The following is a 17,080-nucleotide window of genomic DNA, read 5'->3' as shown; positions in this document are numbered from 1 at the left end:
AAGGAGAAAATGTAATTAGGAGAGAGGTAAAGTGATCTTGTAAACGATGAAATAACTTTTGTGTACTTACATTTTGTTATTTGACATTATTTGATACTACCTGATGTTTGTGCCCCTTTTAGGTTATATTAATGTAAATAACTTATTGGGTCTTTGAAAATGATTTGAGATAAGGCAGATCAAGTGTGCTAATGTTCCTGGACTAAACAGTCATCAAACATCTGTGACTGTTTAGATAGTCTAGATATCGCAAATTAGGCGTTGGCTGGAACAAAGCAGGAAGGGACCTTGACGACAGACTATTACACTGTCAAATATCTCAGCAGGTAAAGACATGACGACATAAAATTAACCTAATAGACATTTCTTTATGGGTAACAGAATCGTAACGTCTTAAAACAGAGCACAGGTTAAGGGCTTGCTAAAGTGTGTGTCTTCTGTAAGAAGCAGGATGTGGTGATGGATTATTATTCAGACCTGCGACGTTCAGTGTTTGACACACACATCCAGTGACGGATGTTAAGGACGGAACAAATAAAATGGAAAAGACGCAGGCTGCTTTTTCTCTGAATAAAGCACAGCTTGGAGCAAAAGTTGCTTGAGTCAAATACTGTTAACAGCATGCAAAAAGGCCATTAAAGGAAACTGGGGCAAGCAAAAGACCTCAACAAGTTGCTGGCAGCTGCTGAAGACATCTTTCTAATGGAAAACAGTCACATTTGTGTTGAGCAGCAGAGGGAAATTCAAGGTAGTAAGATGGGATGAAGCTGAGAACAAACCTCGGCAGAATAAAACCAGAAAAAAAAACTGCAGCATGACCCAAAGAGGTCTGTTCAATCAAGACGTCCCAAAAATATCGATGAACTGAAAGATTTTTAGGACAAATATTCCTCCTCACTTTTGTGCAGGAAATATCTACATTATACAAATCTCTAAATCCAAGTCCTGACATGCTTTGGCCATTTTGTCATGACTGTCTTCTGAGTTTGGTTTCGTATCTTCTTGGACGAAGCTCAGGTTATATTTTATTAGCAATTTCAGACTGTTCACAAATGTGTGCATGCAGCTGTAGCAGGAAAAAAACTTGGCTCCAGGTACCGTTAAAATTAAGAAAATGAAATCTATTAGTGGTTATAATTTCCAGCAGGGAACTTTAACAAAGCCATATTTATTTATTCACCAATAAAAAGAAAACTGCTGATTCATAAACAACAACCTACAGTCAGTTTAAATAATGCAGAACCAGATTTTCCAATCTGCGTCTACATCAGCAAGCCTATAACAACGTGTCAGCACGTTTCGACCTTTTATTCAAGAGCATCAGTTTAGGTTCACTGAAATGTGAAAATTAAAATAAAAGAACAGGCGTACACGAGCCTTTTTCCACTTCACGTGGCAGGAAAGTGCGGAATTGTGAAAGACAAACAAAACAACCCCCAAAAAAGAGCTTTAAAAGTACTCAGTACAAAAAGTAGACTTTTAAAACCCTCCAGACCAGTAATAATTTCTTTAAGACCTGCTGACATCCTACTTAACAAGAATTTCATTTAATCCTTTGATGTTCAGGTCTGAGCTACACCTCCAAAGCCATTTTTAACTGCTCATTATGTTCACAAAAACCGAGACAAGGCGATCATATCCAGTTTTGTAGGGAAAAGGGGGGGGGGGGGGGGGGGGTGTCATGGCTCCTGCTACATTTTACCTCAAGAATCTCAAAAAGAATTCTCCGTCGATATCAAACGATCTGAGAGAGGCACAGCTGCATAAACAATCCTCTCAAGTCTTTAGAGGGTTTAGAAATATTAACAAAGGAGCTTGCAGGTACATCATTTTTGCAGTAGCAGCTATGGCAGCAGAGGGAAAATGTGTTTGAGCTCTCTTATAAATCACACAATACAGCAACAACATTGCACATCCAGACCTAGTTAGTCCCCCAGGCAACCTGACAGCAAAATCCTGTCTTTACAGATGGCTCTCAGAGAGAAACTGCGTGTGTGTGTGTGTGTGTGTGAGAGCTTTGTGTCCATGTGTGTAATTTTGTTTTTATTAATGACAATATAGTAGTTGTGAATTGTGTAGCATTATCACTTTCACCTGTCTTTTTTATGAATAGGTGTAAACATACATACTAAAGATGATTTTTTTTTAAAAAGGAGAAGAAGAAGAAAAAAAGAAAGCAATTCTTAGTTAGCTCAGGCTAATTTCATCCACTCCACTTCCCCGGACATGAAAGAAGCAGGACTTACAGATCTTGTGCTTCCCTTTCATGGGGAATTTCACGAGCAACTCCTGGGGGTTGGTGCAGATGAAGACGAATGGAGAAGCAGACTCCTCACAGGTATCAGGGAACTGCAGGGATGGTGGGGGTAGGGATAATGAAAAGAACAGTTTAGCATCGTCTTACACAGGACTAGCATGTCAATACTGTGCACAGAAAATATGTTGGCGCTCATGACAGCGTTACAGTTATGAATCATTCAGCGAGTCCCTGTTTATACGCCTACGTCGTGCAAACTGTCCTCCGTGCCTGATGTAATACTACGGGCCTGACAGCAACTGATAGTTATGAGTCTCGCTGGGTCTTATGCACTATAATTGCACAACTAATGACGCAGTCGCTAATGAGAGCAGCTGCAGCACTTGTGAGCAGTAAAGACGACTCAAAATATATGACAACCGGTAAGAAATTCCTTTTTCAGACGCAGTGTTGTGTGCACATACTATTCAACAGAAAATAATGAATATCAATTTAAAAAAGAAAGAAAGAAAGGAACATGTATACAATGTTTGTGTTCATTTATTAATAAGGAGAACAAGGAATAATTCGAATTTCAAAATCAAACACATTCTTCCACATCTACAGAAATGCATCGAATTTAAAACACACCCATAACATATTTATCTGTCTCACATTCCTGTGTAAGAGTGGGCGTTTTACAGCCTATAAGTGACAGCAGCCCACAGCATACAGAGGCCAAGAGACAAGAGAAAACCTCTCTCTCTCCCTCTGTTATTGATTAGTCTCTCAGGTGAGAGTAGGGAATTGACTGACACAGTGACAAAGGAGTCATCTTTCCCATCACAGGCAGCCAACAGTTCTCAGCTCATCCAATTTCCTCCAGCACTATCAGATAGTGCCCATGATTGCATCTAGCCAGCCAGGAAGCAGCTCTTTTCATGACAGCATGCTTTTTCCTCCCCCCCTCTCTTATTCACAGCCTCTCTATCTCCCTCAAAGGAGCACTGAAGGTTGTGACAAATTTGGGACTTTTAAAGGAAATCAACAGAGTCTGCAACCTATCTGTAAGGTCCCTGCAAACTGAGGACAGATGATAGAGATGCTTATTTCTGATTAAACCCCATGTCGACTTGAATCTCACTCACGGCTGAGTGATAAAATATGTAAACACTCCTGAAAGAGCCCCTTGATTGCTCCCTTCCTATGGCAAATGACACAGTGATTCCAATTAAATTAGATTCCCCCATTGGAAAATTCTCCTGACTGTCCTTGAACAAAATTATCTGTAATTTTGCAGGTTTTAAACAAGGCGGAGGGAACGAGGGGACGAGGTTGGAGATACATCAAAACCAACAATGGAAATTGTTGGTAGCTTATTCCTGTGTGCCAAAGACGTTCCTTCACTACCAGAAGCACAGGTGTTGGAGCTCATTTCTTTGATTTGTTTATGGGATGGCTTAGGCACATTCAGAACGTCTTGGTCTTGTGGTGTGAACTAGTAAACTTAAATGTGAAGCATACAGAAAAATAAAACAAAACCAAATGATAATAAATTATATTAATAAATAATAATGAGCAATTTTCATTAAAAAAAATCTCTATATATAAAATACCTACGGTTCCTTAATATGGAATATTAAATAGTGGATATAGGATGGTTGTAAATCATCATTCTTAGGGAAATTGAAATACATCACTAATGTGTAATTTGGCTACTGGACCAGGACTGTTTTCCAAACTCCATCTTTCTACTTTAGAAGATTTAGAAAACAGTCCTCCAATTAGAGTCTGCCCATACATCACTTTGCACACAACCACAAATAGTTATATAACAAATTAAAAGAGCAAAAACTTCAAACGCTGCACAGTTGGACTTCATCATATCCTTCGATACAGCTGAGTTCTGAAGTTAGGCGTTCCCTATGCTCATGCAACAACCTTACTAAGTGGGGTTTAAAAGATGGACGTAGCTACAGTGATGTCACTCCTGGGTTTCTGAAATTGTGTTCTTAGGCCTTGAGATAAGCGCTTCAGCCATCGCCATCTTGGTGATCAAAAAACTGAATATGATGAGGAGAGGAGGGTCTGACTGTGAACAAACAATCAATGAAAATTTGTAGGTGGGCCCACACACTTTTAAAATTAATTTTTTTACTGTCTATGACGGGATCAAAGTAAGCAACATTTCCCTACCAGTAGTGGTTAACACACTCACCTAACACATGGAAGATCCCTGTTTTGAGACTGGGAAGAGACACTGTTATATCAGGAAGTAAGCAGCAGCCAAAGGAAACTTCTTCTTAGTCTCAGTTAAATCCTGCCAAACTATTTTCCTGTAATGGTTCCATTGAGGAGACCAATTACAATTAAAGCTTTATGGTTGAATCGTCCATGTGAAAACAAAAGGCACCAAAAATCAGTATTGTCAGTTTTTTGGGTTTTCATATTCCTTTTGTTGTTTAGTTTTAGTTATAGTGTTATTGCATGTACGAAACTATTTGGACATGAAACTTTTAACTTCATAATTTTGTTCCCTTTGACATTTGTGAACATCAGAAAACAAATCACTCTAACTAGCTCCTCCAAGTCCAATATTTACGCCAATTTTAAAAAATTCAAGAAATGATTCTTAAACACATTAAAACCCTTGAAACATAAGAAGAGCCTTTTACACACCCTTCCCTCACTTTACACTTTTATACTTGCAAAATCCATTAAGTCTAGGCGACAGAGCTGCCTGGGTAGAGTGCAGGAGGCAGAACACAGGACAACCACTCACTAGCTGCAAACACAACAGACTTTAGCCTAGAGGCACGCTCTCATCTGTGCACATCAGTTACACGGACTACGAACTTGGCAGGTTAAAGGCTGTTTAATGTCTGACGGAGCTACATTAAACATTTGTGTTCATCAGGTTATTTCTGCAAGACTTTCATGGCTGCACTGCATGTGTGAAAATGGCTTAATACTGCAGCTTTTTACCAACAATACAAAGTTCCTTGAGATCACTTTTGTGAAATGCTGCTACAAAGACAAAAATAAAACTGTATAGAAGAAAGAGAGCGCATTCATCATGCTTGCAGTGGTCATTATCACATTAACAGGAAAACAAGCTCCAAAATCCTTCAATAATGGAGCCTGTGAAAGGTAGTCTTCCTCGCTATTCTAACATTGTTAACACACCACTTTCTCACACAGCAGATGCAAAGTACTGTGCAGGCACGCTGCTCTTTTTTGTCTGAGTAAGACTACAAGGAGCAATAATCTAAAAAAAAAAAATCACTTTAACAGCATGATGAACAATGTGACTTGGGCCACAAGTGAAAAGAGTTATCTCTGTGTATAAGTGGGCTGCCTGCAGCATAAGAAGCACATAAAAGAAAAACTATACTTGACTTCAACGCCTGTGAGAATATTCTGTGATCTTCGAATAATTACATAAGACGTGGCAGATAAAAGAAGAATATATCACAACTAAGAAGTGAGAGATAAAAATTGGGAATAAGAGAAGATTCAAAAGGAAGAAAGAAGCACAGAGGCATTTAAGATCATTACGGAAAAAAAAAAAAAGAGAAATCTCTCGTTACACAAGATGGCTGTATTGTCAGTTGTACTCAAGGAAACAAAATGGTGGTGGTCTGAATTCAGATGAAACGAGCCTAGCTGCAGCCAGTGCTCGAGTGTGCTCATGTGAGACCCTGCCAGTTGCCTGCTCTTTCATCCTCCATTAGCTAATTAGCATTTAAAGCTGTTGAATGTGCTGCTTTGCCTCACTACCTCCCCCACTTAATTGTTTCCATTCCACGTTAATCAAAAGGGCACGAAACGTTGTGGTTGTGTGACAAGAAGGTTTTCTAAAGCCCTCCATATTCATCAGGAAGGATCTAATGTAGTCTGAGTGGACCTGCTTACAAATACAATTAAAGTTAAACACAGGTATTGAATTAGGAAACTGTTAAGTGAATTTACACGAAAAAACCGTGGATGACTGTCACGTGACCTCGCAGTGGCACACTCGTTTGTTAGTGAGTCAGTTTGTTAGTATGGTAGGTCATGCTTACAGCCCTTGGGCATTCTGGGTAGACTGCCTAATGTGTTCGACATGGGGAGAGATCTGAGGGCCTGTGTGTACAGCTGCATTCAAATGCCTCAGCTCGAATTGTGTATCACTAGTTGATCTCTAATTTACTTGGCTTACTCAATCGTGAGACAAAACGCTTCCGCTCTGTCACAAACGTCGCACGGAGTGCACGTCCGCTGCATGGCTGCGTTCCACGCTGCTTTGAAAAGGTGGATGCAAACACACCTCGACCTTGTCGGCGTGACAACTGATGATAATTCTTGCCAGTGTTTCAACAAAAGTGCAGCTCCACTGTCCTAGCTGTGGATCAGACTGAGTGTGCATAATTCAATCATCTGGTTAGCACTCTTAGAGCAACAGCTTGACATTTTGGGAAATGTACTTATTATTTTTTTCCCCCTCAGAGACAAGAATGATGTCACTCTCACATCTTCACAGTTCATTTGAAGCTACTAACTGCAGCCATTTTGCTTTGCTTAATGTGTTCAACATGGAAGAAAGTTTTCTGGTGTGATGTTAATAACCCAGAAGGTTCTGGACTCCACATTTTGTATCCTTAACTGATGCCATGTTTGGTTTTTCTTTTTTTGGAGACACAAATGATAATATCTGGATGACAGGTTGTTAAGATATCAGCTAAGGTTAGCAAGCTTTGATAGCCACCTGCATTCATAAACTATATGGTGTTACCCACACACAGATATTGGCACTGCTAAGTCACAGAATTATGAAATACTAGAATTGTACCCACCAAAATTAAAGCACAAGCTTCTTGAGCAAGTGGTACAACACAGCAAGTAATTCCTAAATCCTTCTATATACATCTTCGCCCAATAGTTTGCAGGCAAAAGCATGAGTTACATAGACCTAGAGACCAGTTGATGACAGCTGGCAACCTCTGGTTAGGAATGCATATTTTACCCTTGCGAACGAGTTGGTAGTGGTTGCTGAGAAAAACTGGTAGTGCACAGAATACTTTCTTGCGAGCGTTGTGGTTAGTAGTTGACAGCACACAATGTTGTCTGTAAACACTAAGCAATGTTTGTAAAATGTAAAGCTGTGAACCAAGCCAGAGAGTGAGAAATTTCACCTTCAAAATAAAAGTTGCATGTTCACTGTTTCTCTAGTTCTCTGCGATTATCAGGTTACTGGTTGTAGACAAGTCTGCATTTTCCACGCTACGGGCAATCCATGGCAACCTGTTAGCAACCAAAATAATCACAAGGACACTTTCAGTACAGCATCATACACTTTTTTCTTAATTAGCAACAGCCAGCAACCACACTCTCCCCCTCAGATGTTTCCTGATGGCAGTTTTACATTTAACTGCTTAAACAGATGATGTCCAGAGTTGCTTTTTGACAAATATAATGGAAACAGGGGATTGCTCTCCATTGAGACAATTTTCTACTATTAGAAATATGCTTTTTTTGAATTAGGTAAAAGATGGCTTTTACGTAGAGCACACAGAAGGCAACCAAGAGTTCCTTAACACACACACACACACACACACACACACACACACACACACACACACCCACCCACCTTTGTATTTGCAAGCTAGACATACTGCAATGCTTTGGAAGTACATGCTGAAGTGCGATGTGTGGGAGTTAAGCAGGCAACATGCTGCAAATATGGACTCAAAATATTTAACAGGAGCACAGCTGAATGAAGGCTGATACAACATACTAAACAGCAAAATGAAGAGGTGAAAAATTCATAAAGCATCACAGCCTCTTCAGAGACTGCCAGTTCAATAAACTGCCCACTATTTAATTTGCTGGGATCAAGCCGGAGGGGATTCAACAATAACCAAGTGCAATAATATGAAATTCACAAGTTCATTGGAAAAAGTAAAAAGGGTCTGCTGGAAGGAAGCCTTTGGCCATAAAAGAATAACACTGGCTTAGAGGGCAGTGAGAGGACACGGTGACCCCACTGCTCTTACCACACATCTTTATATTAATGTAACATGGACTGAGGTTTATGAGTTTTATATTTCACATGCGTACTTTATCAGCTTTCCTTCCTCAACAAGTCATCTGCGTTCGATATACTGTACTATTTATTCAAAATACAGTCCAAATACCATGAGCTAGCATCGGTATTTAAGTAAACAACATCCATTTTAATAAAAACAGCTAAAACAGAGTCAGGATTTGACAGCAGGAACACAAACCTTTAAGCCCAAGCTTGTCAAGTAACAGCTCAACAAGCCAACACTGTTCCCTCTCCTCTTTCTACAATGTCTCTCTCCCTCTCTCTGGCTCTTTTCAGCTGCTGTCGGCAATTAAGGGCAGCAGAGACAAGTAATCTCCTTCTGGGCGACAGGGCCAGACCAGAACAGGCATGTGGAGTGGGCTGTGCAGTGAAAGGGGGAGGGGTTGGGGGACTGCGAGGCTGGCCCCTACCTCAGCCCTAGCCAGGCCCTGCTTGGCTGCACTCAATCTCAGCCCAATAAAAAGCCCTTCATTGGCAGGGTGCAACTGAGCCAGACGGGCTGGGAGCATGTGGCTTTTAAAAATGAGGAGGGTGGAATAAGGGGAATGGGAAGGGGGGGGGGGACCAGAGAGTAAAAATGAGGAATACGATTCGGGAAGAAAGACAGATAATAAGAATACAGAGGCGGAGACTCTGATAGATAGGGAACGACACAAAACCAACTGCGTCTTCCCTGAGAGGACACTTTTGAAATACTGCTTAGCCAGTTCTGTCAAGGCTGGTTTCACCCTGGGAATGCAGAAACAGATGGGTTGTCTCTGAGCTATGGGCTACATGTGGGAGGTGAAAGGGTGTTGTTGGGAACTGTATGCAACAGCAATCCTTTGCCAATCGTTCTTTAATCTATTGTGTTCCCCAAACAACACAAGCATGTTTCTGGCATTCATTAACCCGCCAACAAATGCAGCTGCCCCGAGGAAACTTGTACTCAAACTGCTTTTCAGCCTTTTACACGCACTAAGTGTGTTATTTGTTTTTCCATCGCCGAACAACACAGGAACAGAGCACATGCAGGCAGCACAGACATTCAAAGACAACAAAATGCACAGACATGACTGCACAAACACAGACACACAATTGTACATTTTCCTGCTTTAACTGAATGACATCATGAGCGGTGCCAATTTGTTTTCATGCCGTCTTGTTACATTTCTGTTTCAAAAAGTTCATTAATGAAGAAAAAAAAAACCACATAAATGTGATAAATTCAAAATAATTTTAAAGGATCTATCAATAAGCAATCACTGAGATTGGTGCTACTTGGACTTTTACAATGTGACTCTACTTCTGTCTCTATCCTAAAATCTGTAACTGATGAGCTGCATAGCAGTGCCTGTAAATCTGATTTATCAGCGATGAATGGAATTTTTCTTTACAAGCTTCTAACAACTGAGAACAATAGGTGCTCAGATAAGACTGAAAAGCTGGCAATGCTCCATTTCTCTATGCAGAAATGCACTAATTTCCGCTCCACTGCCAATAAACTGGGTGGCAAACTCATGAGCATAGACTTTTGTTGTCATAGTAAGGTAACCTGTTTTTTTTCTCCCCGCAAAGTTGGCATGCAGCCTTATTTGTGTTGGCAAGATTGTCATCGAAGGTATGAAGCCCTAAAGATGTTCACACATCGCTTTTCTCTTCTGTGTTTGAATAATCAGCTCAGCAGAAAATGGCCCTTGATATTTTCTTCTATTTATTAGTTCACAAGTTGACAGAACATGTTTAATTTGATAGTGAATTCTAGATTGGATATGAAACATTACATGAATTAGACACACGTATAAACATCTATACCAGATTTAACACTGTCCAGGGAGCTGTATTTAAAAAATAGGTGTTTAAAGGTAAAGTTTTAGCGCTTGTGTGTGACAGAACCAATTAATCAAATGGAAACCAAGTACATGTAAGCTTAAAAGCAGTCTGCAGGAGGTCACTTTTGTACTGCCCCTGTCTACAACAATAAATTTAATGTTAAAAACCAAGAACATGCTTTCACTCTTTGCCTCTTAGGTAGTAAATGGTTCTTCAATATTGGCAAGCTGCATTGATATGGGAGACTACACCTATTAGCCATAACGTTAGGGTTCATAGATCACTTTATAAATGAGGAATCTGTGGAGGAGAGACTGTTTGAGCCAGGTGCAGCGGTCGTTCGCAGGGCCGACAAGTTGAAGTTGAGGTGATAGTTTATGCAACGTTAAAGTTTAAGTTAAACCCCAGTTATATCGAGGTTAAGTCTTTCTTTTCACAAGCGCATCCAACTACGTTAAACATGAAAAGACCCCTTTTCAGGGCATTTCAGCCCTGAAGTTCTCTAGATATTACTTTTTTTATAGGAGGTGGATGGACATTGGGCATTTGTTGTTCCTTACCCACCACCTCCACAGTACAGATGTAATGGTTTTATCATTTCACAGTGAACAAGTTATGCGTCCTGCCTTCTGCACACTATTTAGGCAGCATCCTTAACCAAAGTAGAATGCGAATTTCTACCAGTGAGAATGTAGCGGACATGAACCATCTCCTGTGACAAAGGGCAACTTCAGAAAATGTCAGTCTAGTAAAATTTTATTTCCACAGAACCTTCCAAGATAAATATCACAAAGCGCTTCACAAAAAATGCTAGAACATCAAACTAAAAAGTCACCCAACAGCAGTTTCAGCAAAGATCTACATCACTGTTGAAGTAAAGCACCAGCAATGAGGTGCGGCTGTTTAGCTGCTGCTGCCGTCAAAGACTGAGACGATTTTAATATTTACAAAAAACGACTCCGGTAGTTTAGCAGGGATCCTCCACGTTTTCTGATTTGCCACCATCTGTCGTTTGCTGTTAATTCAAAGTCGCGCCTTCATCTGTTTGACATTAAAAACCTTCCAGCAGTTGAGGAGAAAAAAATATTTTCACATCACATTTACTGTTAAACATCTGCAGGAAGTGTTGAGTTTCATTAAGAGAAACTTAAAATGATGAAAGAGCAACAAAGAGGTGTTGACTGGAATGAATGAAACAGCTTTTCTGTTTGAAAGTGAAAAACAGCAATAAGTGCACATGTCTTAAATGTTCCTTATAAATATAAAAATGTATCAATGCAGCCTTCACAATGAGAACTACAGTTCACACACCAAGCATTTTGTATTTACAGCTCTTCCTTCCTGTACATCAGTTCTGATATTCACTTATGCAAACTTATTAATGCATCAAATATAATAACAGATGTTATTGCATTAAAAAGCTGGCTTTTTGTATTTAGTGGCTACATCAATAGACATTAGGCAAGGCAAGGCAAGGCAAGTTTATTTGTATAGCACAATTCAACAACAAGGTGATTCAAAGTGCTTTACAGAGACATTAGAAACAAGAACAAATAAAAAGCATGATTTAAAATTGATTAAAACAAGCAAATAACCTAACTAACTAATTAACAAACAAACAAACAAACAAAACAGTATATAAAATCAAAACAGATAAAATCAGAACAGTAGATAAAATCAGTAGTTAAATGTAAGTTTTGAAATTTAAGCTTAAAGTGTGGATTTGGTGCTTTATTCAAATGCAGCTGAGAACAGGTGAGTCTTCAACCTGGATTTAAATAAACTGAGTGTTTCAGCTGATCTGAGGCTTTCTGGGAGTTTGTTCCAGATATAAGGAGCATAAAAGCTGAATGCAGCTTCTCCGTGTCTGGTTCTGACTCTGGGAACTGATAAAAGACCGGATCCAGATGACCTGAGGGATCTGGATGGTTCATACTGGGTCAGGAGGTCATTGATGTATTTTGGTCCTAAACCATTCAGAGCTTTATAGGCCAGCATCAGAACTTTAAAGTCTATCCTCTGACGGACAGGCAGCCAGTGTAAGGACCTCAGAGCTGGACTGATGTGGTCCACTTTTTTGGTCTTAGTGAGGACTCGAGCAGCAGAGTTCTGAATGAGCTGTAGTTGTCTGACTGATTTTTTAGGTAGACCTGTAAAGATGCTGTTACAGTAATCAAGCCTACTAAAGATGAATGCATGGACTAGTTTTTCCAGGTCCTGTTGAGACATCAGATCTTTTATCCTTGATATATTCTTGAGGTGATAGTAAGCTGACTTTGTTATTGTCTTAATGTGTTTTTCTAAGTTTAGGTCTGCATCCATCACTACACCCAAATTTCTCGCCTGGTTTGTGGTTTTTAGATGTATAGATTGAAGTTCTCTGGTGACCTGTAATCGTTTTTCTTTGGCGCCAAAGACTATTACCTCAGTTTTGTTTTTGTTTAGCTGGAGAAAATTGTGGCACAACCAGTCATTGATTTCCTCAATGCATTTACCAAGAGCCTGTACAGGGCCTCGGTCTCCTGGTGACATTGTGATATATATTTGTGTGTCATCTGCATAGCTGTGATAGTTTATTTTGTTGTTGTTTATAATCTGTGCCAGTGGGAGCATGTAGATGTTAAACAGAAGGGGTCCCAAGATGGAACCTTGGGGAACTCCACATGTGATACTTATCTGCTCAGATGTGAAGTTACCTATTGATACAAAGTATTTCCTGTTTTCTACGTATGTTTTGAACCAGTTTAGTACAGTTCCTGAAAGACCTGTCCAGTTCTCCAGTCATTTGAGTAATATGTTGTGGTCAACTGTATCAAATGCTGCACTGAGATCCAGTAAAACTAGGACTGACATTTTTCCACTGTCTGTATTCAGACATATGTCATTAAACACTTTGGTCAGAGCGGTTTCAGTGCTGTGGTTCTGTCTAAAACCTGACTGGAAGGCATCGTAGCAATTATTCTGTTTTAAGTAACTGAGCTGTTGAGAAACTGCTTTTTCAATGATCTTACTTAAAAACGGGAGATTTGAGATCGGCCTGTAGTTGTTCATTTGTGTCTTGTCAAGATTGTCCTTTTTCAGTATAGGTTTGATTACAGCAGTTTTTAGTGATTCTGGAAACACACCTGATAATAAAGAAAAGTTGACGATCTGTAACAGGTCTGACTCTAAAGTCTTTGAGACCTTTTTGAAAAAACTTGTTGGCAGGACATCTAAACAGCAGGAGGAGGAGTTCAGTTTACCTAAGATGTCCTCCAGGTCTTTGCTGTTAATAGGTTGAAACTGTTTCATGGTGTTTAAACAGTTTTTTGGTGGACACAGTACATATCCTGGATCTGCTGTTGATGTACCAATTGCTTGTCTAATTTTTTGGATTTTTTCAGTGAAGAATTTGGCAAAGTCATTGCAGGCCATGGTCGAATGAAGTTCAGCTGCCACTGACACAGGAGGGTTTGTTAGCCTGTCAACTGTAGAAAATAAGACCCGAGCATTATGGCTGTTTTTAGTGATGATGTCAGAGAAGTAGGACCTCCTTGCATTCCTCAGTTGTAAATTATAATTGTGAAGTTTCTCTTTATAAATGTCATAATGAACCTGGAGGTTTGTTTTTCTCCATCTGCGCTCAGCTTTCCTACACTCTCTTTTTTCATTTTTCACCAGTGTGGAGTTTCTCCATGGAGACTTTTTCCTTCCAGAGATAACCTTCACCTTAATGGGAGCAATAGTGTCCATTACATTTAACATGTTAGCATTGAAGCTATTGACGAGCTCATTGACTGACCCTCTGGGCAGGTCAGGTGTTAATGGGAAGACCTGGTTAAAAATTGCACTACTGTGTTCAGTTATACACCGTTTTGTGATCACTGTTGTTGATATATTTGTGTGGGCTGAGATTTTACTTTCAAAGAAAACACAGTAATGATCAGACACGCCCACATCAGACACAGTAACCTTTGAAATGCTCAGGCCTTTGGAGATCAGTAGGTCAAGAGTGTGTCCTCTATTATGTGTGGCCTCTGTTACATGCTGAGTCAGCCCAAAGTTGCCCAGAGTGTTACTCAGGTCTTTAGTCCCTTTGTCCTGAGGGTTGTCCACATGAATGTTAAAATCCCCAGCAATAATTACACAGTCAAAATCAACACAGATCACAGACAGCAGTTCACTGAGGTCATTAAAAAAGTCTGTGCAGTATTTGGGAGGCCTGTAAACATTAAGAAACACAACTTTGGATGGGGCCTTCAGCTGTAAAGCCACATATTCAAAAGACTGAAAACTTCCAGGAGATAGCTGCTTACATTGAAATGATTCATTAAATAAGACAGCAACCCCCCCTCCTCTCCTGCTCGCCCTGACCTCACTGATAAAACTGTAGTTAGGCGGGGTCGTCTCGATGAGAACAGCTCCACTGTTACTTTGGTCCAACCAAGTTTCAGTTAAAAACATAAAATCAAGGCTGTGCTCAGTGATTAAATCATTAATTAAAAATGTTTTCCCAGCTAGAGATCTAATGTTTAATAAAGCCAACTTAAGTGTTTTAGAGGTATTACTTGTCCCCTCGTGTTTGGGAGCAGTCTGTGGCACACAAGGTATGTTTACTATATTTAAAGATCTTTTAGAGTGCAGCTCTCTGTGTTTTGACCAGGCCACATGTCTCCTGTCACCTAAAAGTACAGAAATTTTAAAACCTTCTAGTAAACAGGGTCCCAGCTTCTCCTGGGAAAAGTCATCACTGCCATAATCCTCACAGCCCGGACCCTTCACACATCACGCATCAGACTGCGGAGACGGCATGAAGAGGAACTAAGGGGGGCGAGGCTGGGCAATGTGACTTCGATTGCTCTGTTGAGGGTGGGGCTCGATGGCGAACCTTTGGCCGCTCTGGTGGGGGGTTTATGGGGGACAAAAAGGGATTGGGACGGGGGGTAGATCTGAGCCCAGCATTGACCCGCTCCATCATCACCTCAGTGAATTTCAGGTGTGGGGAGGAGGGAGAAAGGGAGGGGGAAGAGGGTGATGGCCTGTCAGGGGTTTGGGGGACTGGGGAAGGTCGTGGTCCCTTGTCCTGGTCGTTGGTGTTGTTGAGAGAGTTGGAGGCAAATAGGGACCCCTCTTCTTGCCTTAGATGTCTCTCCTTTCTGAGGCTCTTCCTCAGATGCCATGGATGTCTCTCCTTTCTGAGGCTCTTCCCGGGTGGGGGCAAATGGAGCTCCTCCTCAAGGTTTCTGCTGGGCTTTGTCTGTTCTTGGAGTACTGTTTGTTCCTCTTTATGAGATAACTCCTCGTTTATCTCAGCCTTGGCACCAAGCACGGATGGATGACGTATGGAATAAAACAAGTTGGAGGTGAACAGTTTCACCCCCGACTTGTTAAAATTAAATCCATTTGCTTTGAACAGATGCCTGCGTTCCCAAAAAATATTAAAGTTGTCGATAAAGTGCACTGAGTGGTCAGCACATGCTGATATAAGCCATTTATTCAGTGTAAACAACCTGCTGAATCTCTCGTCTCCTCCTCTGACCGGCGGTACAGGTCCACTGATGAATACAGCTGCATTCAGAGAGTTTACAGTATTTAATAATCCAGTAAAGTCCCGTTTCAGAACCTCCGACTGTTGTTTGGACACATCGTTTGACCCTGTATGCAGAACAATGTTTGTCACAGTTGGATATTCATCTGCAATTTGAAGAATTCTCTCCTTCAGGTTGTTGACCATATCGTTAGGAAAGCAGAGGACTTTAGTGTTCTTACCGCACATCCTTTGTACATCCTTTACGGCAGAGTCACCCACAATCAGAGTTTCAGGCCTAGCCTTTAGCTTTCCCTGTGGCCTTTCACTTTTCAACAGATTTTCAGACCTTATTTCGCTGCTTTTAGATGGATGGTTGTCCGATATAGATCCAGGGTCCTTTGATAGTGGAGCAAATCTGTTCTGCAGTTTCACATTCAGTTGTTTTGGAGGTTTGTTGTTAACCTTCCTATTCACGGTTGTCCAGTCCTGTTTCCTCCCGTATATAGGGGTAGAAGAGCTTCTCTGTCTCGTAGGAAGTGAAGGCCAGTCGGTTTCAGAGATTTCAGCTCGCTGTGCCCTGCCTGTGATACGTCCTCCCCCTTCCAGGAGACATGATTTATGTCTTGGTTTTGCACCAAGACAGTCTAAGGGGGGATTATCACTTGAGGATTTATAATAATGCACAGAGTCTACTTTCTTGGTCATGTTATCTGTGCTCCTTAGCTGTGTACTAGCTTGCTCATCGCCATTGTTTTGAATCAAAGGCAAGGTTGTTTCATTTCCACACAGTCCATTTACCTCCACGTTTACTTCTAAGCGATGAATTTTTGTCTCCAGTACTGCAATCTTCTGCAGGAGGCTGTGGTAGTCATCTGTGGAGAGGGAAGGCATCTTGTTGCTAGTTAGCCTAGCGGTTAGCACCTTTCCAGGCTATTGAGGCTGCTCGGTGCCCAGACGCTGTAATCAGGCTTCAGCTGTGTCTAGGCCACAGACACACGGAGCGCTGAGGACAAGGTAACCATAAAATGTTGCTGTTTCTGTTAAGAACACTCTAGTCCTAATGATCTACAAGTGTCCAGAAGTTATCGCAGGTAAGCTCACACGGAAAAAAGGGAAAAAAATCAGCATAAAAATCAATAAAAATCAATATAAGAAGCAAAGCATTCAAGAGCAAAGAGATGAAGCGCCCACACTCACAAAGGGGAGGAGCTGCAGGTCAGCCATTTGTGGGCTAAACAGCTCAGGTGGATAGGAATATTGTGTTAACTGGTTTATTCATGGTAACAAAGTCACTCAGCTGCACGGTATCAAGGGTACATGTAAACAGCTCTACCAGAGTTTGGCTAGCGGCCAAATTGCACAGCACATGTAAGTGTAGCCTGTGGCCTCTTTGCAGACATCATACATTTCAGTTGTCTTTTTGACTCTCAGCCAC

The 17,080-nt window shown here is 40.8% G+C and overlaps 1 protein-coding gene across 1 annotated transcript in view; it reads right to left on the bottom strand.

Moving 5' to 3' along the window:
- trip4 (thyroid hormone receptor interactor 4) overlaps positions 1–17,080 on the bottom strand; it is an 89,408-nt gene that overhangs the window by 49,700 nt on the left and 22,628 nt on the right. Inside the window, exon 12 of the mRNA XM_082526596.1 lies at positions 2,247–2,349. Within this exon, the coding sequence (XP_082382722.1) occupies positions 2,247–2,349 (103 nt within the window). The remainder of the gene's footprint in view (positions 1–2,246; positions 2,350–17,080) is intronic.

Source organism: Aulonocara stuartgranti (genome assembly GCF_965226115.1).
Source record: "Aulonocara stuartgranti genome assembly, chromosome: 1".
Classification (NCBI taxonomy): Eukaryota; Metazoa; Chordata; class Actinopteri; order Cichliformes; family Cichlidae; genus Aulonocara; species Aulonocara stuartgranti.
This window is presented reverse-complemented; position numbering and strand designations above follow the sequence as displayed.